This window comes from Panulirus ornatus, chromosome 4 (assembly GCF_036320965.1).
Source record: "Panulirus ornatus isolate Po-2019 chromosome 4, ASM3632096v1, whole genome shotgun sequence".
NCBI classification, from domain to species: Eukaryota; Metazoa; Arthropoda; class Malacostraca; order Decapoda; family Palinuridae; genus Panulirus; species Panulirus ornatus.
Genome location: NC_092227.1, coordinates 136,728 through 164,251, shown reverse-complemented (window position 1 = coordinate 164,251; position 27,524 = coordinate 136,728). Strand labels below are relative to the sequence as shown.

Sequence of the window (27,524 nt, the reverse complement as noted above, 5' to 3'; positions counted from 1 at the left end):
CAAACTTACCTCCCAATTGACTTGTCCCTCAACCCTACTGTACGTAATAACCTTGCTCTTATTCACATTTACTCTCAGCTTTCTTCTTTCACACACTCTACCAAACTCAGTCACCAGCTTCTGCAGTTTCTCATACGAATCAGCCACCAGCGCTGTATCATCAGCGAACAACAACTGACTCACTTCCCAAGCTCTGTCATCCACAACAGACTGCATACTTGCCCCTCTTTCCAAAACTCTTGCATTCACCTCCCTAACAACCCCATCCATAAACAGATTAAACAACTACGGAGACATCACACACCCCTGCCGCAAACGTACATTCACTGAGAACCAATCACTTTCCTCTCTTCCTACACGTACACACGCCTTAAATCCTCGGTAAAAACTTTTCACTGCTTCTAACAACTTGCCTCCCACACCATATATTCTTAATACTTTCCACAGAGCACCTCTATCAACTCTATCATATGCCTTCTCCAGATCCATAAATGTTACATACAAACCCATTTGTTTTTCTGAGTATTTCTCACATACATTCTTCAAAGCAAATACCTGATCCACACATCCTCTACCACTTCTGAAACCACACTGCTCTTCCCCAATCTGATACTCTGTACATGCCTTCACCCTCTCAATCAATACCCTCCCATACAATTTCCGAGGAATACTCAACAAACTTATACCTCTGTAATTTGAGCACTCACTTTTATCCCCTTTGCCTTTGTACAATGGCACTATGCAAGCATTCCGCCAATCCTCAGGCACCTCACCATGAGTCATACATACATTAAATAACCTTACCAACCAGTCAACAATACAGTCACCCCTTTTTTTAATAAATTCCACTGCAATACCATCCAAACCTGCTGCCTTGCCGGCTTTCATCTTCCGCAAAGCTTTTACTACCTCTTTTCTGTTTACTAAATCATTTTCCCTAACCCTCTCACTCTGAACACCACCTCAACCAAAACACCCTGTATCTGCCTCTCTATCATCAAACACATCCAACAAACCTTCAAAGTACTCACTCCATCTCCTTCTCACGTCACTACTACTTGTTATCACCTCCCCATTAGCCCCCTTCACTGAAGTTCTCATTTGTTCCCTTGTCTTACGCACTTTATTTACCTCCTTCCAAAACATCTTTTTATTCTCCCTAAAATTTAATGATACTCTCTCACCCCAACTCTCATTTGCCCTCTTTTTCACCTCTTGCACCTTTCTCTTGACCTCCTGCCTCTTTCTTTCATACATCTCCCACTCATTTGCATTATTTCCCTGCAAAGATCGTCCAAATGCCTTCTCTTCTCTTTCACTAATACTCTTATTTCTTCATCCTACTACTCACTACCCTTTCTAATCTGCCCACCTCCCACGCTTTTCATGCCACAAGCATCTTTTGCGCAAGCTTCTTGTCATCCTTTGATTTTGTTTCTTAAGACGAAAACATTAAGTATATAGGCTATGAATAAAGGAGCTTGTTCTTTACCATTCTCTTTCCACTTGTGGCATCTGACGCACATCAGCTACACAAACGCTGCTGGTGGCGCTTGACGAGCGTCAGGCACACATGACGTCTGATGACATCCGACACAGTTCAGCCGTACACAGGTTACATTTCCCAGGCATTGTATGCATGGCTTTAAATTTTCTCTAATCGCAGGATCTGACGCTATATCAGATTGAAATTCACACACAACCAAACAGGGGAGGCCCAATGTCTAAGTCTCTGTCATTCTAGCTTCTTTCTCCCTGCAGAAGTAAGGCCATCAATCACCCTGGACTAAAAAGGATGATCCAAGAATCATACATATAAAAACATGTCAGATCCCGGCTGTTCAGATTTAGTCCGTCTAGAATGAAGTCCGATCATTTCAACGCATATAAGTGAGGTGTAAAGCCGTTGTATTTCCAGCCATATTTTCTCATTACGTACATACGTCTGTATTGGCCTCAGGGGATTAGCAACGGTCAAAGACTGAGAATAATCACATGATTCGCCCTCATTCACCTTCCAGTAATTTGATTCACTGTTTTGTCCGACAAGTATTGATGAGTCACCAGATACCACGGTTCCGTGATGCCTCTTAATGGCTCCCCACCTTCATCCCCGCACCCTATTTTTCCTTAATCAATCTTGGTATACGCATTTTTTTTTATTCATTGTCAGTCATCATTCACGGATCATCATAACTTATCCATCAAAGTCTTATTCATAAAGAAACCTTTACAAAACGCACCTTACCTATTCAGCCATGCAACATCCTCACAAGGTTCACAGCACCCAGTCATCCACACAACCATTCGTGACTCTCTTATCACCCATCACCTAGTCATCCACATAACCCCATCACGACTTGTGCATCACCCCGGTCATCCACACAGCCACTCCCGACACTCATAGTACCCAGTCATCCAAGCAGCTCTTCACGATATTCTCATCATCCAGTCATCCGCATAGCCCCTCACGACGCTAACATCCATCAGTCATCCACGTAACCCTTCGCGGCGCTCAGATTACCCGGTCATCCAAACAGCCCCTCACGAAGCTCAAATCAACCAGTCATGCACACAGCTCCTCAAAACTATCACTTCACCCAGTCTTCCACACAGCCCCTTGCAACGCTCACATCACCCAGTCATCCACACAGTCTCTCAAAACGCTCACATTACCCAGTCCTTCACACAACCCCTCACAACGAGCACGTCGACAATTCATCCACACAGCCCCTCACAGTGCTCACATCATCCAGTCATCCACACAGCTCCTCACAACGAGCACATCACCCAGTCATTCGAACCCCCTCACAACGCTCACGTCATTCAGTCATCCACACAGCCACAACGCTCACGTCACTCAGTCATCCACACAGCCCCTCACAACGCTCACGTCACTCAGTCATCCACGCAGCCCCTCACCCAGTCTGCCCAGAGTATCACCAGCCCTCCTTTCACCTGCACCAAGCAGACTGCTGTCACTGTGGTTGAAGGCATCTTTACCGTCTCTGATATATTCTGAGTTACATTACTTCCTGACGATGCAATGTGCTTGCCATATTTGTCAATTAACATGTCTCTGTGGTATTTGCATATAATTTTGCAACACCTTCGACAGAGGCATTAATTATGCAAAGCAGCGTTGCTGTATCCCAAGTACAAAGAATAACAAGATTTCGTCGAGACAAATCGCTTTTCGTGTCAATGTTTAAAATCAGTACCACGTGGGACACACAAAACTGCGAGTTTGTGTTAAATTTAATCTTACCTGCTTTGTATATCATTCCCAGTGACATTCTACCTGGTCATTTGCTGCTACACGTAGTTCCATGTTCTCTACAGAATGATAAAATGATAATCATCCTTTGTAACTAAGGATATGAAAGGGTCATCTTCGTCATGTTTATTGCACCTACACCGCAAATTGAAATTAGACATTTTTGTAATAAACATATAGCAAGACTGGCGCAGGAGACACTTCCCTTCACATTTAGGGGGCACCGGGTCACATCTTGATGCCAGCTGTTGAAAGTTTTCGTCAAATCTTGGAAATTCATGATTCCATTTAAATCTGTCCATCTATAAAAAAAATATGATACGGAAAGTGACAGAGATAGATGCTGGTGTTATTGTAATCAAATTAGTATCCCTGGATCTGCTTGATGAATGATCTCGGTGGGAACATCTCCACTAACAGGACCTCCAACACTCTCCTTCAGCTTTAGCATCACACACAGATTGTGTTCACTATCAAGTACGCAGGCTGACTCGAAGCGATGATCAACAGGCTCGATACAATACAATATATTTGACCAGAGAAACCATGACCACGCTTGACCGTAACTAATTCAGGACTTTCATTGGCCCGACAGCACAAGGCTGACTGTGAAACAAGTGACACATGCCTAACCATGCAATGATCGCTCTTTGTACAAACTTGCAAATTGGAGATATAACGAAAAGGTATTAATACTCCTACTACTCTGGGACAAGTCGTGCTCATTGTATTGATAACATGTACAGGAAGGAATTTCTTCAAGTAATTATCTTAGATGTAGTTCTTAATCATTGTTTACAAACATAATGTCTTGAGCGCCACTGCACACTGAATGAAAGCACTACTACTGATGAAGCAGTTATCTTCATGTAATTCGTCTACGAACAAGTATTTTTCTTCCTAAGCCAAACACCACCCTCCTAGAACAAGTGAATTCACTCCTGTATTACACTTACCCTCATGAGACGACCGCTGTCACTACTTGTCTGTACACTATCCCGTTAGAACGAGAGTCGTCACTCCCTAGCCTTACATCGTCCCCTCAAATCATACAATAAAAACAAAAGTTATCCCTCCCTAGCCCTCATTAAAACGAGTGTTGTCACCCCGTAGCCCCACGCCATCTACTCAGATTGAGTGTTGTTACTCATTAGTCTCATATTATACATCGATAACGAGCATTGCTAATGTTTACCTTCATACCGACCCTCGAGGGTGAGTGACGTGTGTCCCTCGTCTCACACTTCCTTGCCCCAAACAGTGCACTTGCAGTGGCCTATATCATTCCATAACCTCATACCTCCGCCTGGGGGTGGGGATTATCATTACCATGTACTAAAATGTACTAAAAGAGAGTGCCGTTATTTGCAAATCACACGCTTGTTTCTGCCATGGAAATCACCTCTCAGTACGGAATAGAAGTTTACACAATCGTTTTTAATGTTTTTGGTGTTATACACACTCGAGTCATCAGGATGAACGCGAGACAGGAGATTGCTATAATCTTCTGTTCCACGGCTATTGTCCAGCTTTATGGTGATGATGAGCACCCCAGACGTCGCCTGGTACAGCGAGCCGGAGATGAACTGACGATGCCCAGACAAGCGACCGGAGAAGCTCTTCATAATTTTGGATCCCCAGTGTCCAGCCAGGCAGATACTATGGTGATGAGTGGCGTGACTCCTGATGGAGACAGTGTGGCACACAAGAGAGGGAGGTGTGGACTCAGAGGGAAGCTGTGGCTCATGACGGATGGACAAAGCGATCAAGAGGAGTATAGCACAAAGGGGAAGGAGGTGGTCGTGACGGAAGGTATGTACTGTCGAAAAGCAGGTTTGTTATCTGAAGAATAATCATCTTTCTCAAGGAGAAGGTAAGTATGTCGAAAGCTAAGAAAAGTGTGTGGAGTAAGGATTTTGTGTACCGAAGACAGAAGAGGGTGTGTACGAAGAAAATGGGAGTTTAGTTGAGCAGGCTGACAGGTTTTACATAATCTTCAGAAAGATGTGGATGAATAGGAGATAAGGTGTGGCACAGGATTCTGGGTAAAAGGATTGTAAAAGAAAGAAGTATGACAAAGGATGAGAATAGATGTAATCTAAGATGGAGGAAAATTAGTCAAGGAAGAGAGGAAGGCGTGGCACATGAGAAAATAAGGTGCGTTTCTGGAAAGGAGAAAGTGTGGCACAGAACAGGGAAAGTGTGGCATAGCAGAAGAAAAGGTGTTCAAGGAAGTTGGATGGCATTGTTAGGAAAACACAAAAAAAGAAAAGAATATTGTGGCAAATATGGGAGCGAGGTGTAAAGCATGAGCGAGGGAAGCATGGCCTTGGAGGATGGAAGGTGTTATCAAGAAGCAAGTTAACTGTGACCACGTAGTACAGAACTGTGACTAAGGCAGACAAGTATGCGTATCCTGGCGGAAAGACGCAACTCCTCAGGGGAAGGTGGGAAAGATGTGGCCTGGAGTGAAGGATCAAAGACTCAGGAGGAAAACTGGTGTGGCTCGGGTGGAAGGAGCTTGCACCTCAAAAGAAAGGCTTGTGTGGCTCAGAGTAAAGGAACTGCACCTCAGGAGGGAAGCTATTATGGTTCTAGGTGAGGGAGAAGCAGCTTGGTAGAGCAGCAAGAAGGAGAGATGGAGGTCGCAAGGTTGCTCGCCTGACTTACTAACTTTACTGCTCTTGCGTGTGTATAATGTCCGATATGATCCTGTCTTGTAATATTCTATAAACCACTATAATGAAGAATAATATCTGGAGCTAATCAGTTGGTTGACTTTTGGGCCAAACGATGGTATTTTTGTACCCAAAATAATCAGAATGTAAGTAAAGCAACATAATCAAAATTTTTGTCATGGCAAAAAAACAAAGCTTTAATACTGAATGGAATATGGTTTCGTATTTGATATTTTAAAAGCCGTATGAACCTTTGTTTAAGAAGACAACCTGAAAACAACAACCTCTATATCCTTAATCAATACTGCTTCCGGAGAGGCAAAAATCACCACCTCAGTATTCGCGATTGCAGCAGAAAAATCAAGCTATTTCCAAAGGACAAGGATACATTTTACTGTGATAGAAACAGATATAAGCAAAGCCTTTGACAAGTGTAGACAAACGCCTACAATATAAACTTTTACAATCAGGCATACCTGAGTACTCGGGATTCCCCAGGGCAGTTCTTAGTCACTAACGCTACATAAATTACATAGCTAACATTTCCCCACCTACTGGAACCATGAGCATAGACATCTGTGCCAGTGAAGCCACTCAATTTGTAATCTCAAACAACTTACTCCAAAAAGCAGACAGACCAAATTCGAAACGACAGGAAGATAAGAATAGGCATTTCTTTTTAATAGGGGTGCTAGGCAAAATAAAACCCAACGATGTAGCTACATATAGTACGCCAGAGGAGTTGCAGGGTCTTGCATCACACACTAACATCAAGGGGTTTCGTGACGTAATAGATCATAACAACATGAGATCCGCACAAGAAAAACGGCCTGATAGTCTTTAAGGATTCTAGCACTTTGCAAAAATCCAAAAAATGTAACCTACTTAGGGCTGAGAATACCTGTCCTAACCTACTCACCTATGCCAAAGTTCCTCGCCTCCAGATCACGCATGCTGAAGTTACAGAGGCCCTACGATTCGTCACAAAAGAAAAATACCCCTTCAATGAAAATGCCGTAAAACAGCACGAAAGATTAAAGATGAAACCAGTAGACTCATTCCTAAGAGAAGTAGGCAAGAGAGTAAGGCAGAGAAAGACAGCTGATACTAACTACACTACAGAAAACTCAGAGGTCTCGATTATAGAACGAAAAAAAAACACCCTTCGTGCCCTCGAGTCAAAACACTCAGGGAGGCTTTAATCATCCATCAATGTACACAATAAACGAGGTTTAGCTTAGCTTAGTGAGCATTCTTCAAAAAACAAAATATACAGCAAAAATACATGCAGAGCTCCCCCCCTCCCCCCGTTTTCTGAAGGGGGTATATAAACAAGGCACCAAAGACAAGTTTACAGAAAATCACCCACATGCAAAAAGGAAAACCACCATACATCTGCCCCTCATCTCTCTCTCTCTCTCTCTCTCTCTCTCTCTCTCTCTCTCTCTCTCTCTCTCTCTCTCTCTCTCTCTCTCTCTCTCTCGCTAATGGCTGCATGTCCAAAGAAAGCCACTGTGCAAGGTTCATAATGGTGCACAGGAAATATGTACTTTGCCAGTATCACATCCCCAGTACACAGCAATTTCATGCATCAGTGTCCAGGAAATATTTCATAATCATTTATGTCTTTCCTATTTTTCTTGAGTAATTTTTTGTAGATGATTCGGCATCAAAATGGTACTTTTTTCCTTTGTTAAGAGAACATTTTTTTACCATGAATGTGTATCATGTTCTTCTCAATTCAATACTTCAGATGATTGATTAGCTTTTGGGCTTCCTTGGTGTAGAGTTCATCGAATGAGAAATTACTTGATAAGGGAGAGGTGTGATCATGTGAACTGAGAAGGTCGTGTTCACACGGTTTGGACATACGGAGACGATAGTGAGGAGAAGCTGACACAGGAACAGAGAAGGGGGCCCGGTGAGGACATTTCCTCAAGGGCCCAGTCCTCTGTTCTTAACGCTACCTCGCTTGCGCGGGAAATGGCGAAAAGTTTGAAAGAAAGAAAAAAGAAGTATATATATATGTCTATATATATATATATATATATATATATATATATATATATATATATATATATATATATATATATATATATATATATATATATATATATATATATATATATATATGTATATATATATATATATATATATATATATATATATATATGTATATTTTTTTTTTTTGCTTTGTCGCTGTCTCCCGCGTTTGCGAGGTAGCGGAAGGAAACAGACGAAAGAAGTGGCCCAACCCACCCCCATACACATGTATATACATACGTCCACACACGCAAATATACATACCCACACAGCTTTCCATGCTTTACCCCAGACGCTTCACATGCTCTGATTCAATCCACTGACAGCACGTCAACCCCGGTATACCACATCGATCCAATTCACTCTATTCCTTGCCCTCCTTTCACCCTCCTGCATGCTCAGGCCCCGATCACACAAAATCTTTTTTACTCCATCTTTCCACCTCCAATTTGGTCTCCCACTTCTCCTCGTTCCCTCCACCTCCGACACATATATCCTCTTGGTCAATCTTTCCTCACTCATTCTCTCCATGTGCCCAAATCATTTCAAAACACCCTCTTCTGCTCTCTCAACTACGCTCTTTTTATTTCCACACATCTCTCTTACCCTTACGTTACTTACTCGATCAAACCACCTCACACCACACATTGTCCTCAAACATCTCATTTCCAGCACATCCATCCTCCTGCGCACAACTCTATCCATAGTCCACGCCTCGCAACCATACAACATTGTTGGAACCACTATTCCTTCAAACATACCCATTTTTGCTTTCCGAGATAATGTTCTCGACTTCCAAACATTCTTCAAGGCTCCCAGGATTTTCGCCCCCTCCCCCACCCTATGATCCACTTCCGCTTCCATGGTTCCATCCGCTGACAGATCCACTACCAGATATCTAAAACACTTTACTTCCTCCAGTTTTTCTCCATTCAAACTTACCTCCCAATTGACTTGACCCTCAACCCTACTGTACGTAATTACCTTGCTCTTATTCACATTTACTCTTAACTTTCTTCTTTCACACACTTTACCAAACTCAGTCACCAGCTTCTGCAGTTTCTCACATGAATCAGCCACCAGCGCTGTATCATCAGCGAACAACAACTGACTCACTTCCCAAGCTCTCTCATACACAACAGACTTCATACTTGCCCCTCTTTTCAAAACTCTTGCATTCAACTCCCTAACAACCCCATCCATAAACAAATTAAACAACCATGGAGACATCACACACCCCTGCCGCAAACCTACATTCACTGAGAACCAATCACTTTCCTCTCTTCCTACACATGCCTTACATACTCGATAAAAACTTTTCACTGCTTCTAACAACTTGCCTCCCACACCATATATTCTTAATACCTTCCACAGAGCATCCCTATCAACTCTATCATATGCCTTCTCCAGATCCATAAATGCTACATACAAATCCATTTGCTTTTCTAAGTATTTCTCACATACATTCTTCAAAGCAAACACCTGATCCACACATCCTCTACCACTTCTGAAACCACACTGCTCTTCCCCAATCTGATGCTCTGTACATGCCTTCACCCTCTCAGTCAATACCCTCCCATATAATTTACCAGGAATACTCAGCAAACTTATACCTCTGTAATTTGAGCACTCACTCTTAACCCCTTTGCCTTTGTACAATGGCACTATGCACGCATTTCGCCAATCCTCAGGCACCTCACCATGAATCATATATAAATTAGATAACCTTATCAACCAGTCAACGATACAATCACCCCCTTTTTTAATAAATTCCACTGCAATACCATCCAAATATTTGTATATTTTAGGGATTATATGTAGCGACGTTTTTGATGAGAACCTATCCTGACATTTCCCCTGATGTGTGTATAAAAGGAAAAATGACCCCATATCCAAATACAAATGACAAATGAAGTCATCAAGTAGAACTTCCTCTATGCTGAATGTCTTGCATATCATAGAAATTCAAACAATAAATCGCACGTAAAAGAAGGAACAGTTAGCACACTAAATGACTCCAGCGCCTTAGTCATGAGGGGGAATATTTTCCTGAAGGTGTCCAGCCTATCCTCGTGAATAACAGTCAGGTGGCTGAGAATAGGCTTTATTGCATCAGTCGGCCTAGAATGGGGTTTATAACTCCCAGACGGCTAGTAACCCTCCTTGCGGGCAGCCTGTAATGGAGACTGTCCATTTATAATGATGTGTAACGAAGAGTAACTGTCCCGAGTGACCTGTAACGTGAACAGCCGTCTAAGTTGACCTGAAAAAGCGCTTCATTTCTCCCAGACCGCCTGCTAAGTCTGCTGTAAGTACGAAATATCCCTCCCCGTTTACTTAAGGATTTTCTTCATTGAAATACAGTCGTTTGCGAGACTCTAATCCTCTTATCTATGTACGGGCCAGCTTGCATCAGGCAGTCCTGTGCTATGCTCATGTTCCCCATTAGTCTGATTATATGTGAAGTAAGCGAGTTGACATGGGACAAACTAACCCTGCATAGATCGTCCGTGCTCTCTTGTGAAATACATCTTTGCATGAATATTCATATCCTGTAAGTCTAGAATGTTCATAAAGATCAAATGTATGTAAATATTCACATGCATATATATCTATATCAAGTCGCCTGCAGTAGACATACAGATGGTGACGCAGTAGATAAAAACCTCACTAGAAACAAGAGAAATAGAAGCGAAGACCAGCTGCCAACTGGGAGTGTCTGGATCCCTCTGAACTCCTCGACCAGCTCCGTGCCCTATAATTGTTGGCGCAACAGTCCTCATATACTTTTATTGCACGGTGACAGTTCTATGTGTTTCAGTCTCTTCAAACATTAAGAACATCTTACAGGGCAATATGATTATGATACATATCTTTACCCAACCAAATTTTGTGGGATGACAGTTTGATAAGAAGGGCTCGTTAAAGGAAGGTTCACAGCCCTCACCACTCCCCAACTTCCATGAAAGAGTTGGGGTAATGCCTGAGCCAGGTACCCATCCTATCGACCATTCCCTAGGGGTGGATGAACCGCTGGGTTGATTGTGGACCACATGCCGGAACCTGTGCGCCCAGCACTGTGGAGCCTGTGAATTAGCTACGGTTACGAACGTTAACCGCTACACCATAAACCATAAGCCTTAACCATTGTACGGACTAGTGGCGCTAGGAATAATGTTTGAGTTAGTAATGATGCTACGACGACTGTAAAAGCTGCTGAAATATACTATTGAGAGCCGTGTGCAAATCTTGTTGAGTTGTATGCTTTCATGGAATACTAGAGGTCTATGGGCCTTGTATTAGATAAGGCAATATAACAAGAATATGTTTGAGTATTTGGTGGTTTTATGAGTATTGCTTGAGACTGAAGTATTTTTTTGAGGAAAGTATGAGGCGATAGTAATGTACCTAGCGCCATATGAGCTGTGATGTTAAAGCAGTGAAAGTTAGTAATGGTTTTTGAGAACTTTGTGAGCCATTGGTGGTGGTGTGAGAATTAGTTGATCCATAGTTGTTGTTTTCAACGTCTTTTGAATCACTTACATTGTGGACACTGCATAAAGCACGTTTGTAAAACATTGTATGAACCTTTCCAAACTTTTGAGAGCTTTATAAGCCAGTGGTGGTATTGTCAGTATGTATAAGTAATTATTGGTAGTCTATGAGCAATGTTTGAGCTACTAGTGGTGGTATGAATATTGTATGTATTCTAATCGCTATATAAGCCCTATACAGTGTTATGACTACCGTTAGAACAAGTGATGGCCCGCGACACCTAAAGAGTCAGTTATAGAATTGTGGGGGTTGTGATGGAGAACGTCTAAAAAATAAGAAATCATGTGTCAAGTTTATTTACATTTCAAAAGAAAAACTGGGACACATTTTGATCGTTTTCAGTTTGCCCTTCAGAATCCTTTATCATATTTGGATGTTCGATGTTCATCTGGCTTGTCACTAGAAATGTTTACAATTACAACTAAAACAGATCTTCAGAACGTGCAGTTAGATTCTGTCCATATCTTTTATTTTATGGTGACATGATACAAATAATCTCTGACCAAGTTTTGAAGTGATCATAGCCATCCATGTATATGAAGGAAATCTGGTGATTTATTCTTTTGTTTGAGCAAATCTGGGTTAATGTTCAGTGCATTGCTGGTTCACTGGCATTCCTGATTTCTTCTACTGTCAAGATTTCTTATGAATTAGGGTATGTCAATATATGTAGGGATGACGACACATATCATTTTCAAATCCTTGACAACCATTTACACAAGGTATGTTCTTACAACAGAATGGAATTAGACCTCTATACCCCTCAAAGAAATTTGTTTCACCAATTAAAACTACAAGTTGTAGGCCGTGGACACCCAGGCCGTCCTCGCCTCATCCCATCAAACTGAATACTCCCCTGCCCACCACCCTCCACCCCTTCCCTTAAAAAAAAGAAAAAAAAAATCCTCTCTCAACCACCAGCACTACACCACACCACCCACATCCCACCCGAGCTGTTTTCTTTATATTAATACATAGATACATACTGAAGTATATACACGCCAGCTCCATCAGAAAAAGATATCTTCTTTTCGCTATTCTCCTTCTTAACCTTTGTACATGACATAATTAATGTTTCGTCTTGATCTGCCTTCCCATACGCGGATGAGAACCGAGACAAATGTACAAACAAGCGCTTCATTAGGGTATGATTTCCAGCTATGTGAAAGAAATATAAGGAAGGGAGAAGTCATGCCATCTGTAAACAATTTTACCATGTAATTTGTCAGCGTTATTGATATATTGTCATCTTATTCATATGTATCTGAATATACCTATGCCTCTCTCTCTCTCTCTCTCTCTCTCTCTCTCTCTCTCTCTCTCTCTCTCTCTCTCTCTCTCTCTCTCTCTCTCTCTCTCTCTCTCTCTCTCTCTCACACACACACACACACACACACACACTAGATGCATTTTGATGAACCTTTGTTAAGAAATAAACCAACACCCAAGGCTGGGAAGTACGAGTTGACTGCTCTAAAGCACCCTCGATACAGGAAAGCTAGTGAAACCTGCCAGACGGCCGAAGAAATATAGAGCACAAAGTTTTATTAACGCAAAAGAAATGGCAGCCAGGAGAGGAACCTGATTATTAAATGTCCTTCCGGTACCTTTACATAAAGGGGTAACTCCCCTTCCCATGCGTCGGCCCTGGAGGAGTTACCATTCCATCCCTCTTGCTGAGTAAATAGTTACTATTGATATGCAATGATATCTAGAGCTCAGTTTTACGGCACTCTTCAAAAGACTGCCTGAGTATCGAGCACACTTACTACTGCCAACATTCCTGAAAGCGTTTCCAGAGCCTCTCAACATACTCCTTTAGCAAAGTAAGAAAAACATAGATATCTGTTTCCAGGCTGATTGGAAGGCTTACATCGACGTTCTCCGAGCCAGAGCTTCCTCCAGACTAGAGATGTATCGGATGTCTGAATTCAGATATCCGTGGACGCGGATACGTATGCGGATATCATGCTTATGTATTTTGCGGATGCGGATGCAAATTTCAGACCATGACATCCTGGCGGATGTGGACGCGAATGTTTTAGGATATTCTGCTGTGTTTTGATAGATTAAGAATTATTCATTCGTTATATTACATAAATCGTTTCCAAATGGCAGCTACTTTCGTTACAAAGTTCTGTGTGATTGCAGTTTCTTAGTTATGACGAGTTTTAGCTATACAAGTTTTGTGTTACCAGCATGTGGGACGGGGATCTAACTCGTCGTGCATCACAGTAACCACTTTCCCCAACCTACTCTACCCTTCTGAAAGTGGTTAACTGCTTATCTATTTACGGCTATTCTTTCATCACTTAGTCATTCAATGTCTAAAGTTCAAGATAAGCAAGTTTTTCTTCCAAAACAAAAGCGTCTCTGCCTTTTCTTCTAAAAGTCGCTTACGTTTTGCCTCATAGATAAACCCAGCACCAATGACTAGCTGCTCACTAGGGATACTGCTTGGGGGACACCAAGGATATCGGCATCTCTTGTCTTTGTGATGCTTCTCACTATCTTCCATTGCACTCTACCTTGCTGCATGTGTCTCTTCCGCTTCATCATCACTGCTAGAAGCAAGAATAGAATTGCTTTAACCAATGTTCCATAGGTGTTTGTTGCCTTTATTGTTTGTGTTTTATCGTCTCTTCTTTGTTTTCTGATTGGTTCATCGTCTTCATTTGCTTTGGCGCTCAGATGAGACTTTTAGTTGTAAATGTGCTGAAAGGGGCAGCTGGTGAGATGTCTGACCACTATTTTGCAAAGGCGGGGGTGAAGATTTGTAAAGGTTTTTGAAAAAGAGGAAACAAAATCGGGGAGAAGAAAGCGGTGAGATTAAAGTGAGCTTCGAACCGAGACTTGTGTGAAGAAATACCAGCAGAGGTTGAGTGTTGGTGAGAGCAAATGAAGTGAGGGGAGTGAATGAGGTATGGGAGGTATTTAGGGAAGCAGTGATGGCATGTGAAAGAGATGCAGGTGACATGCGAAAGGTGGGAGGTGAACAGAGCAGAAAGGGTAGTGAGTTGTGGAATGAAGAAGTGAAGCTGCTAATAAAAGAAAAAAGAGAGGTGTTCGGGTGGTGTTTACAGGAAGGAGTGCAAATGATTGAAAGATGCATAAGAGAAAGTGGCAGGAGACCAAGAGGAAGATATAAGGGTGAAAAGAGAGCAGATGATAATTGGGATGAGAAAGTACCATTAGACTTTAGAGAAAGTAAAAAGATGTTATAGAAGGAAGTAAATAATGTAGAAAAGGCAAAAGGGGAAGTGGTCGCAGGTAGTGATGAAATGAGCAGATGGAGTGAATATTTTGAAGAATTATCAAATGTTTTTGATGATAGAGTGGGAGTTGTTGGGTGTTTTGGTCGGGGTGTGAAAGTCATGGGGATTAGTTTGATGTGGAGAGAAGAGGTGATGAAAACTTTGCGGAAGATGAAATGCGGCAAGGCGGCGTGAGTCGATGCTATTGCAGTTGAATTTATTAAGAAAGGGGAAGACTGTGTTGTTGATTGGTCGGTGTATGGTGTATGTCGGTGTATGGATCATGGTGAAGTATCTGAGGATTTGCTTATGCATGCTTCTTATTCTTCATGGTAGTTCGGTAATACACAGAATAGTTTCTTTTTTTTGCAGGACCCTTGATATTATCTTTTGATGTGCTCTTGGTGTGACATATTCCATGCCACTCATTACTTTCCTTACTCGATAATGCAATCTTCTCAACATGTTCTTTAAATTTTTGTTTCTTGTTCATGATGACTATGTCACTGGACATAATTTCACTTTCTGTCATTTTCCGTTTTGAAAATTCATATGACGTCACAATGTATTGTTTTCTTCCATTACTTGTCTGCTCAAACAAACCTTCATTAAGTCCAATCAGGATCACTTTTGCCCGTTATTAGATAATTGCATTTTTTCTTTTTTTTTGTCACTTTTTCATCATCAAATGTATTATTTTGATGACTGCAGGCGTCATCAACGCAGCGCTGTTTACACCTGTCAATGTCTGTATCACAATAAAGAAGGCTTATGGCTCCTACCTTTCCTTTTAGCACACATGATATGTAACATTTCCATCTGACATTGTTTCTTTGGTACTTGTCTTTTCTGTTATTTAGTGAATCCGTCATCCTATCTTACCTGTGATGTTTGTTTCGTTACTTTTCCTGGTAACATGTAGTTTGCTTCGTCAATTGTGTCAGTTAAATCGAGAACTGTAGTATTGATTCTCTTTCCTTGCATGAAAGATTCATGCATCTTCAGTAATGTGTTGATAAACAGTTTTTCGTACTTTTCCTAGTAAGAATCAAAGTAGTCTCTATTTAAATATATGGAAAGACGGAAACATACAGACAGAAAAATATGCACAACCAGACTGGCAAACAAATTACCAATGATAAGGATAAAAACAGAAAAACTGACAGACACACAAACATATACCTGATAACAAACAAACAAAGAAACACACACACACACACACACACACACACACACACACACACACACACACACACATATGAACTTAGAGACAGACGGACAGAACAAAGAAAGAGAGACGGACAAAGAGATCATCATCAAGATATATAAGCATGAAATATACAGAAGCAAGCCAGCCGAGTGTGAATAAGCAGAGGAAACAGACAAGAGTAAGGAAAATGTTTACTATGATAATGAGGAAATAGCACCTGCCGGAAAAACAGGCAATTAATTTTCACTTATTATTTCTTGTGATTTATGAATACTAAAGCTCGCTCTCTCTTAAGAGACGTGTGTCACATCTAATACACCAAGAAAGTCCGTGGGACGACCTTGACACATGGTTCAGAAGGTGCAGGTGGGCACTCTTGGCTTGTCTATCTGTGGACACTTCCTGTCACTTGTAGTTGTCTGGGTACACTGATCAATGGCTACCCGTTAGATACGTCCACAAAACGTTCCTTTTTCACTCGTCCAATCCTTAGAACCCAAAGTTTGCGGCTACTTTCTACGGGTTCCAACCGCCACCAGCACTCAGTCAGGTTGCCAAAAGACAAGGAAGTCGGTACCGCTGTGCAGACTCTCCATCCAACTCTTTAGGTGGAAAACAGGTAAGACATAAGTGCATCTAGCAGGAAGATTTAAGAGCTGGTTAAAACAGGTGATTTTCATCGTGTGGGCAGTGCGCTTTGCCGTTGCAATCAAAAACTCTATGATGAAACATTATTTCTCTGGTGTCAGATGTTAGTGGTGACGACATGGCAAGGGAGAGAAGTGGGTGTGTAGTGAGAAAGGGAAGGAGAGGCTAGGATAAGCGACAGCTGTGTCAGATGGTCGTATCCGAAGGTAACGTGGTAATCATGGCTGTATGCGCAGTTGATGGGGAGAATCATGGTTGTTTCCGTAGACTGGTGGGGAAAGTCATGCTAGTATCCACAGTAAGCAGGAAGAATCATGACTATACCTTCAGAAGACGGGAAGAGTTTTGGTCACATCCACAGACAACAGATTCATGGCCACATCAACAAACAGCAGAGAGATTCATGAGGCATCCACAGATAGCGAAGAGAATCACGGCCATATTTACAGTTAGAGGGGAGAATCCTGGACGTATACGCAAAAGATGGTGCCGTTATGGACGCGTCCGCAAGCGGCTCGGGAGATTCTCTAGAATGTTTTCTTATGACGGAGGTCACACAAACTGCATCAGAAATGCGAAATGATTCCCAGAGCAGATTAGGAAGGTTTATTATAAAGTCTTGAAAAGTTCAAAATCCACAATTATCATTTTTTTTTCTTTTTCGAAATCACCTGTGACCTTAGCTAAACATCCAATGCGTCTGTTATAAGAAAAAAGAAACCCTGGTTAATGAAAAGATCTGAGGAATATCACTTAACGGGATATCAGAAATTGTAACTTGAGATGGACGTTTGAAAAGAAACAAGCCACGAAGTGTTTCAGAAGAATGTACTCTTAATCGCAAGGGACATTAGAGTCTAATGTCTTCTGTCCTCTGCAAAGCTCATTTACCTACCACACAGGAACCATTGGTAACGTGTGGTATGGCACGCATAGTCAAGATACTCTACCAACACAGATATTCACTTTCGTTCTTACATTTTATTCCATTTCTTTTTTACTATGCAGACTTGAACAGGTCAAGAACATGTACACAGATAACTCCCAGGTATATCATGATTTAACATACATGCAGTACAACCGTTACATCAGGTTACCTATATGACGGATACCTCAGCTTTCCTTCACGACAAATATACACCAGTTTACATTCATGATAAATACCTAAGTTAGCCTTATCACAAATGCACAACAGTTTACTTTTATAACAGGTATTTCAGCTTGCCTTTATGACAAATATATATCATCTTACCTTCATGATAGATATTTTCTCTCATATAATTTTCATGGCGTTTCTGAAAGCATTGGCCACATAAAAATCTCATTTCAGTCTCCTGTCCCATTAACCTCTGTGATTACCGTTACATGACCATCTGCAGTCACTGATGTGTGAGTTCTAATTTCTTGCTGTGATGGTATGTGAATTCAGGTCGCCTCGAGCACACCGTTGCAAGTTCTAAGTCTTCACAGTTACACACTATGGACTTTCTAGTTTCTTGAACAGCGTTTCCTGTTCCTGTTTCTCACGCTTTCTTATTACATGTTCTCATACCCAGTCAACCGCACCCATCAAGTAGGTTCTAGTAGTAACAGTCACTTTCAAGTCAGTTAATAAGCATCCACTCAAAACCATATTTTCGTGTATTTTTCTGAGCGTGGTTTCTTTTTATATCAACATACATACATCTCACAGTTTACCCATATCACTGTCACATCTAGTTCCTCAGTCCATTGTCATAAGCAGTGTTTTGTTACCCCTCCGCTTTCACTGTTAAGTGTCCAGTGTCACATCACTTGCCACTTTCCTTCGTACCGTGTCAATGATCAAACTTCTAATCGCGCTCACATCGCCCCTTCTTCGGACCTAGGAAGGGAATATTATGGTGTGAGGTGTCTGCTTGACTTGGCTATACAGTAGGTTGCCATCCACGCAGATGTGCCACATACGTGTAAGTTCTTGTCAATTTGAGAACCTATATTGTATGTAATTCTGCCACATCTGCCTCCAGCAAATTAAACATTCAACACCACGTTTCGGTGTCTGAAGTGCTAATCAAGACATAGGATCCTTAACATGGAACCGCTTTTCATGTTAAACTGTGTAGAAAATTGGTGACGCGTGCGTTAGAAACAATAAAATCAAATCTCACCTGCTTCGTCTGCTATTTCAGGAGTAATGGTTTCTTTTCTTTACTTCTATGTACGTTTTCTTTTGATTGTAAACGGTATTCTGTCACTTAATTCACTAAAGAAAACTGTTACAATTTAACTAAAATCTGAAATTAAGATTATTTCTAAATAAATTTTTCAAATATTCAACGCAGTGCTTCAAGTGCAGTGGCTGTAGGCAAATGCAATATATCACTTAATGTATTTGTCAGGTCGCAAGTTCCCGTTTTTGCCAGGAAGATAGTAAGTAAGACGCCAAGTTTAGCATGATATTGAGCTCAGCGAGATACATTAATCTACCGAGAAGTAAAATTCAGCAAACGTAAAAGTGCTCATAAAAGCAACACAGTTGCCTGATCTATTCACAACTTTTTGATTTTTTTGATATGCTATCAATATAGACCCCATATGTCTTAACCTTAAAAATGAATATGTAATGAAAATTTAGAAATCATTGAAATTCTTGCAATATAGCTAACAAGATTCATAATCTAAACGTGGGAACGATGAATAATGGATCTCAAACCAAAGTCGTAAATTGTATCAAGCTTGATGGTTGACTCGAAAAGCTGACATCAAGCCTTCAGATATGATGACCTATACTCACCGTCCTCCTTCTAATACTTCCCTCCTGCGAAACAACTGATAAGGATCAGAATCAACAACGATATGCCATTACTGATCAAAAGGATGAGGCAAACACAAGCGACATGACCAGCGAGCTTCACAAGGGCTGGCAAGTCACCGGCCGATCAATCAAACTGTGATCACGACGACTACAAGCACGACACAACTACGACCATCCTTTACTACTACACTGCCTACAGTGAATTCCAGCAAAGACTACCACCAATGAGCCACCATTCGGGCACGACCACCTTGCACCTGAACTGACGAACATCTCTTCTTTCCAACTTACATTCTTCCCAAACTTGCATATACTTCCCCCGCCTGGTGTTCCTCCGTGGGAACCAGACAACAAGAACCATTCGTTACAGACACCGACACACTAGAATCATCTTCTATCCCATATATAACCTATTAAGCAAGAAATGCTAAACATACTGGTCATCCCAAATCTCTCCAACCATCACTTGGACTTCATCTGACAGTTTGGAAGGAATCTATTGCAGTGTTCCGCCACAGTCTCCTGCTGTCACCAAAGACTGTCCATTCCCGACTTGTAGTTCTGCCTCACACTAGTATATCCGGGCTGGTACAGGCTAAGAAAAGTCCATCCCAAACATTGTCATCATGAGCAACTTGTACATCTATTTCCATCTCTGCATCTTTGAAGACCTTAACTCACCACCTTTCTATAGCCCCATCCCTGTGTGTAGTTGTATGCAGTTTTCCCTCACATTTTCAGCCTTTGGATATAGCTAATTAAAAGTTGAATGTAATAATGGTAGTGATAAGAATATTAATGATAATCAAAATTATAACAATAATAATAATAATGATAATGATAATGATAATAATAATATTCATCATAATCATAATAATAATAATAATAATAATAATAATAATAATAATAATAATAATAATAATAATAGAAATAATAATAATAATAATAATAATAATAATAATAATAATAATAATAATAATAATAATAATAATGATGATAATAATAACAATAATAGTAATAATAATAATAATAATAATAATAATAATAATAATAATAATAATAATAATAATAATAACAATAATAATAATGATAATGATAATAATAATAATGATAACAATAATGATAATGATATTATAATGATAATGATGATATTGATAATAAAAACATCGGTAATCATAATAATAATAATAATAATAATAAAGATAATAATAATAATGATAATAATGATAATGATAGTAATGATAATGATGATAACGATAATTACAATAAGAATAATAATGATTTATTATCATTACTATTCTTTTTTTCTTTCAGATTATTCGCCATTTCCCGCATTAGCGAGGTAGCGTTAAGAATAGAGGACTGGGCCTTTGAGGGAATATCCTCACCTGGCCCCCTTCTCTGTCCCTTCTTTTGGAAAAAAAAAGGAAAAAAATATTATTATTGTTATTATTATCATTATTACAATTATTATAATTATTATCATTATTATCATTATCATTATTATTATCATTATCATTATTATCATTATCATTATTATTGTTATTTTCATCATTATCATTAATTTTCTATTATTATCATTATCATTATTACTATTATCATTATTATTATCCGTAACGACCTACCCTAGCAGCGACCACCTCCAAAAAGATAACACTACCACAACCTATGATCATCAGACCACATTCAATAACCCAGAGCAATATTGGAATGAGTGTGCGACGACACTGTAGTGGTTGTAAGTGAACCACAGCTGTTTCCACTAGACCCACCTACAACCGCTGAACTATGGCTGTTTCCTCCAGACCCACCTACAACCACTGAACTATGGCTGTTTCATCCAGACTCACCTACAACCACTGAACTACAGCTGTTTCATCCAGACTCACCTACAACCACTGAACTACGGGTGTTTCCTCCAGACCCACTGGCAATCACTGGGCTAAGGCTGTTTTCTCTAGATATATCATACAGTATCATTATGGGAAGGAAACATGTGCTACGAAACTTCAAGACTTTCGAACATGTGAGGTCACTAATGTCTTGCCAAGAAAGAATAACTTAAGAAACGCAATGACATACAGAACTTAAAGTCCTTGTTAACATTATATTTACCATGGAGTGAGATTAAAACAGAGGTAGAATATTTCCAAGGTATGATCAATCTTCCCGAATTGAGAGTTCTAAAATGACAATCGTGGGAAATGTGTTGAATGAATAACCGCAGAGCAATACAAACATCCTGAGTTAAGAATGTTAAAGGACTGCTATGGTACAACCTACGTGTCGGATATGGCGGTTTTACTTTCTCTTTAAAACTAAGCCTCCAGGCTAGTCTTAAATCTCTTTTGAAGCAGGGTACACTACTCCTAGCTACCTACCACTCCTCTAATACACTCTCGTTCTTACTCTCTTGTTTGTTTCCGTAAGTCACAAGTATTTTCTAACATCTACAACCTGTCATTTTGATGATATCGGCACATTATCCCGCTCCCCATAAACTCTTAGATATTCCCTCTCCTTTTGTACTTTCCTCTTAATGTTTGGCCTTGATTAGGACTCCTCCGTAACTGAAACCTGCAAAAACAAATTCATTCACACACACACACACACACACACACACACACACACACACACACACACACACACACACACACACACATACACACACACATGCACACACACGGACTAGTCAGTGATGAAAGATATTAAGGTGAAATCGCAATTCAGTAGGAGTTTATATAATCTTATTTAACATGTAATTTTTTTCTATACATGTGGCACGACATGTTTCGTGGAGACAATCCACCTCATCAGGTGCCAATACTTAATAAAGTTATTTACATCTCAACATCACAACAAAATACCGTCTGGCGTCTAGCACACTAACAACACAGTGAGTGTTGTCTAGTTTGGTAGACGCCGGACGGTACTTTGTTGTCATGTCGAGATGTAAATAATTTTAAGATTTAATCAAGTCAATAGAAGTTGGTTCGATCCATTAACAATGTACAGTACTGATTCTAGACTTTGAACAAGCTGTTTACTCTCTCTTGTTTGAATTTCTTACCCTGGAACTAAGTCCTGACTGTAGTGTGGAAGAAAAGGCAATTAGCAGGAGAGGTGGACTTGATCTCAAGAGTATGGCTATTATTGATACATCAGCATCTTCAGTATCATGGATGGGAAATTTGTAGTGCTGGACACTCTAAAAGACCAACAGACGCTGTGAAATTGGTGAGGCTTTTAACCTTGTAACTGATTTCTTTTTTCCTAGTTTAGCTAAAGTCTCATTAAAGCACCGACTTATAAGAAAGCTCTCCGTATGTGTACTTTAACTCAGGATCCAATGCAGTCAAACAAACTATGGAAATATTTTGCGAATTGCTGATAGAAATTTCAGGTGATGTGGTGTGATGTATCCGCTGATTTTGTTCATGACTATGATCCTAAAGAAATATACAGTACGGATTGGCTCCAGGAACCCTCATCTTTTTACTACTCATGAAGAGACTATGACAGAAGTTAGTGCGTAGAGGCCATGTTGGCGTTAAGTCAAAATGGGACACTACTGGCATTACATTGTACCAATAAGGTTTACGTTAATTCTAATAGAATCGCTGTCAGGCATACCCAGCATACACCCCCGTCAATCTATACGTTGGTTTGTGTGGTACGAAGCGTCTCTATACTTGATCCTTTATGTTGAAGATGATGGGTGTGTCGATCTGCTTACCTTTCTCTGTAACTTGTAAATAAACTTTTTCCGGTGGATCACCGATTTTCAGTGTCCTCGAAGAGCTCAAGAGATATTCCAGTCATCTCGATAACCTCGCTCAAGCAAATATATATTGAAAGAGGCAAAAAGGCAACCACAGGCACCGGCACCTACCTGAGTCCTCGATGAAGGAAGCCACAAGAATGGCGTCGACAAGAATCACGGTTAGGGATTTCATCTTCGGCTTGAACAGCAACTGTTGCCTATAATGATGAACACTACGTCTTTGCCTGAGCTACATACTCTTTGCTACCACACTGAAACTCAAGCTCACTGCAAAGAGTAAACGTACAATTCTATTTCCACATCATTTTTCTCTTAAAGCTTCACATGAAACTCAGCTATTATCTTTGATTCATAAAACATCTTTTAGTTGGGTACAAAGAATGAGGCTAGAGGCGAAACACTGCTATTCCACTCGGTGCTACTGGAGAGGTTGGTTCTGTGAGCGGGCCGGCCACATCCTACCCCAGTGACGTCTGGACTGACACTGGCGGAGCGCTCACTTCCAGGCCGGGAGCTTGAGGCTGGCGGGTCTCAGTGAGCAGGCAGGCGCACCGACCAGGTCATCACCCACAGGTGAGGCCCAAATGTTGACTCAACCTCTAGATCATATGTCGAAGTTGAGGTAAAAATGTCGACTCACCCCTGCCTCTCGACCTCACAGATAAGACAGTAAAGGTCATTCATCCGCATCATCGTGAAGAAGAATAACCGAATAAGAAATGAAGCGCAATTAGCACTAACGGTGACTCACCTCTTGTCCTATCCCACAGGTGAGGTAGAAAGGTGCTGCACCTCCGCTCCTCTCTCAGATATTAGGGAGTGAGGGTGTCTCGTCTGCACCTCCATACTTTAGAGGTAAAGCAACTTTCTTACATTCAAGTTATAGTATATTAACATTTCGTCCATTGACACTACTTTACAAATACGGCACGACTTTACATCACAGGTGTTTTATTCCAGATGATTACCTCTTACTTCACAACAGGTAAGGTACTCCAAATGATTACCACATGTACCGTCCCCGATGAGGCACTCCAGATGACTACCTTGTACATGTTACCCGCTAAAGGATAAGACATTCCAAAATGTAATCATCTGCCATTACCTTATTTCACAGGTGAGACACTACACATGACAACGGCCTGCATCACCACTTCTTTATATCCACGACAGTAAACTACTTGCTAGATTACTCAAATTCTAACTGGGAAACACTTCATAAAACAAATATGAAAACCTCTTACTTGCAATGGTCCACAGCAAACCAAGCCCTTCTGTTCTGGAACATCGTACCCCGCAACATTAGAAATACCAGGATGATATCGAATTTTAGATCTGACTGCATGAAGCATGGCCAATAGTGTTCCTATATAATCAGTATATTGTGTCACCGTATCAATCACTGTGACATCATGTATTGCATGAAAATCCCTAAGATGCTCATCTAAAGTTATCTGTTGTTTGTATTATCTTTCTACATTCATTTAATGACTCCTCACATACGCTGTACTGCCCTGTAGTTCAAGAAAGTATCTTTTAGATAGAGCACGATGGTTTAACCTGGCAAACTGCTATTAACCTTACTTTTTGGACTTTTGACAAAATAATTACCCTTTTACAATAATATAGATGACTCAATATATTTGTCGTTTAGGCTTTACAAACATCCATACTTATCCAGCACTAGACACTTCCCTAGAGTGAATACAGATATCTTAAAATCCGAAAGTGTTTATCGGTGTCTTATACTTCAAGTAGCCAAACTCAAGCAACATCATTGTCTGTATCCACTTCTTTCTGTTTTTGTGTTTTCAAAGAGGCGTTCGTACACTAGAACAGACATCAACAAGCTGTTTAATATTCATCATAATGCATACACTACAATTACAGGCAGCAGTAGTGGCTGCCTGGATGCCTTGAAACTACGTTTCAATAATCTTCTGTTCATAGATATATGAACCTAAAACAGATAGCTCCATTGAAAATTATGATGTGTAGATATTGGTTATTTCTGAGGTGTAGCTACTGGTCATATAGTTGAGGTGTAGGTGCTGGCTATAGACGAAGTGTACGTAGTGGTCAAAGCTGAGTTGTAGGTATTGAATATAGCTGACGTGTAGTTACTGGCTATAGCTGATGTACAGATAATGACCATAGCTAAGGTGTAAGTATTAGTCATAGCTGAGGCATAGGTACTGGTCATAACTGAGGTACAGCTACTGGCTATAGCTGAGATGTAGGAGCTGGCTATAGATGAGTTGTAGGTACTGGCCATTGATGATGTGTAGGTACTGACCATAGAGAAGGTGTATGAATTGGTCATAGATGAGGTGTAGGCATATATGAGGTGTAGGTGCTGGCCATAGATGAGGTGCAGGTGCTGGTCATAGATGAGGTGTAGGTACTAGCCATAGATTAGGTATAGGCATAGATGAGGTGTAGGTACTCACCATAGATAAGGTGTAAGTACTGGCCATAGATGAGGTGCAGATACTGGTCATTGATAAGGTGTAGCTACTGGCCATAGATAAGGTGTAGGTACTGGCCATAGATGAGGTGTAGGTACTGGCTATATATAAGGTGTAGGTACTGGTCATATATAAGGAGTAAGTACTGGTCATAGATGACGTGTAGGCACAGATGAGGTGTAGTACTGGCCATAGATGAGGTGAAGGTTACGGGCCATAGATGAGGTGTAGGTTACGGGCCATAGATGAGGTGTAGGTTACAGGCCATAGATGAGGTGTAGGTTACTGGCCATAGATGAGGTGTAGGTACTGGCCATAGATAAGGTGTAGGTACTGGCCATAGATGAGGTGTAGGTACTGGCCATAGATGAGGTGTAGGTACTGGCCATAGATGAGGTGTAGGTACTGGCCATAGATGAGGTGTAGGTACTGGCCATAGATGAGGTGTAGGTACTGGCCATAGATGAGGTGTAGGTACTGGCCATAGATGAGGTGTAGGTACTGGCCATAGATGAGGTGTAGGTACTGGCCATAGATGAGGTGTAGGTACTGGCCATAGATGAGGTGTAGGTACTGGCCATAGATGAGGTGTAGGTACTGGCCATAGATGAGGTGTAGGTACTGGCCATAGATGAGGTGTAGGTACTGGCCATAGATGAGGTGTAGGTACTCACCATAGATAAGGTGTAGGTACTGGCCCTGTAGGTATTGGCCATAGATGAGGTGTAGGTACTGGCCATAGATGAGGTGTAGGTACTGGCCATAGATGAGGTGTAGGTACTGGCCATAGATGAGGTGTAGGTACTGGCCATAGATGAGGTGTAGGTACTGGCCATAGATGAGGTGTAGGTACTGGCCATAGATGAGGTGTAGGTACTGGCCATAGATGAGGTGTAGGTACTGGCCATAGATGAGGTGTAGGTACTGGCCATAGATGAGGTGTAGGTACTGGCCATAGATGAGGTGTAGGTACTGGCCATAGATGAGGTGTAGGTACTGGCCATAGATGAGGTGTAGGTACTGGCCATAGATGAGGTGTAGGTACTGGCCATAGATGAGGTGTAGGTACTGGCCATAGATGAGGTGTAGGTACTGGCCATAGATGAGGTGTAGGTACTGGCCATAGATGAGGTGTAGGTACTGGCCATAGATGAGGTGTAGGTACTGGCCATAGATGAGGTGTAGGTACTGGCCATAGATGAGGTGTAGGTACTGGCCATAGATGAGGTGTAGGTACTGGCCATAGATGAGGTGTAGGTACTGGCCATAGATGAGGTGTAGGTACTGGCCATAGATGAGGTGTAGGTACTGGCCATAGATGAGGTGTAGGTACTGGCCATAGATGAGGTGTAGGTACTGGCCATAGATGAGGTGTAGGTACTGGCCATAGATGAGGTGTAGGTACTGGCCATAGATGAGGTGTAGGTACTGGCCATAGATGAGGTGTAGGTACTGGCCATAGATGAGGTGTAGGTACTGGCCATAGATGAGGTGTAGGTACTGGCCATAGATGAGGTGTAGGTACTGGCCATAGATGAGGTGTAGGTACTGGCCATAGATGAGGTGTAGGTACTGGCCATAGATGAGGTGTAGGTACTGGCCATAGATGAGGTGTAGGTACTGGCCATAGATGAGGTGTAGGTACTGGCCATAGATGAGGTGTAGGTACTGGCCATAGATGAGGTGTAGGTACTGGCCATAGATGAGGTGTAGGTACTGGCCATAGATGAGGTGTAGGTACTGGCCATAGATGAGGTGTAGGTACTGGCCATAGATGAGGTGTAGGTACTGGCCATAGATGAGGTGTAGG

General features: G+C 41.2%; 1 protein-coding gene across 1 annotated transcript in view; it reads right to left on the bottom strand.

Annotated features, from left to right (window-relative positions):
- The window catches only part of LOC139764928 (zwei Ig domain protein zig-8-like), a 128,369-nt gene extending 104,657 nt beyond the window's left edge, over positions 1 to 23,712 (bottom strand). Inside the window, exon 1 of the mRNA XM_071692009.1 lies at positions 23,355 to 23,712. Coding sequence (XP_071548110.1) covers positions 23,355 to 23,418 — 64 coding nt within the window. The 5' untranslated portion in view covers positions 23,419 to 23,712. The remainder of the gene's footprint in view (positions 1 to 23,354) is intronic.
- Positions 23,713 to 27,524: the final 3,812 nt, after the last annotated feature.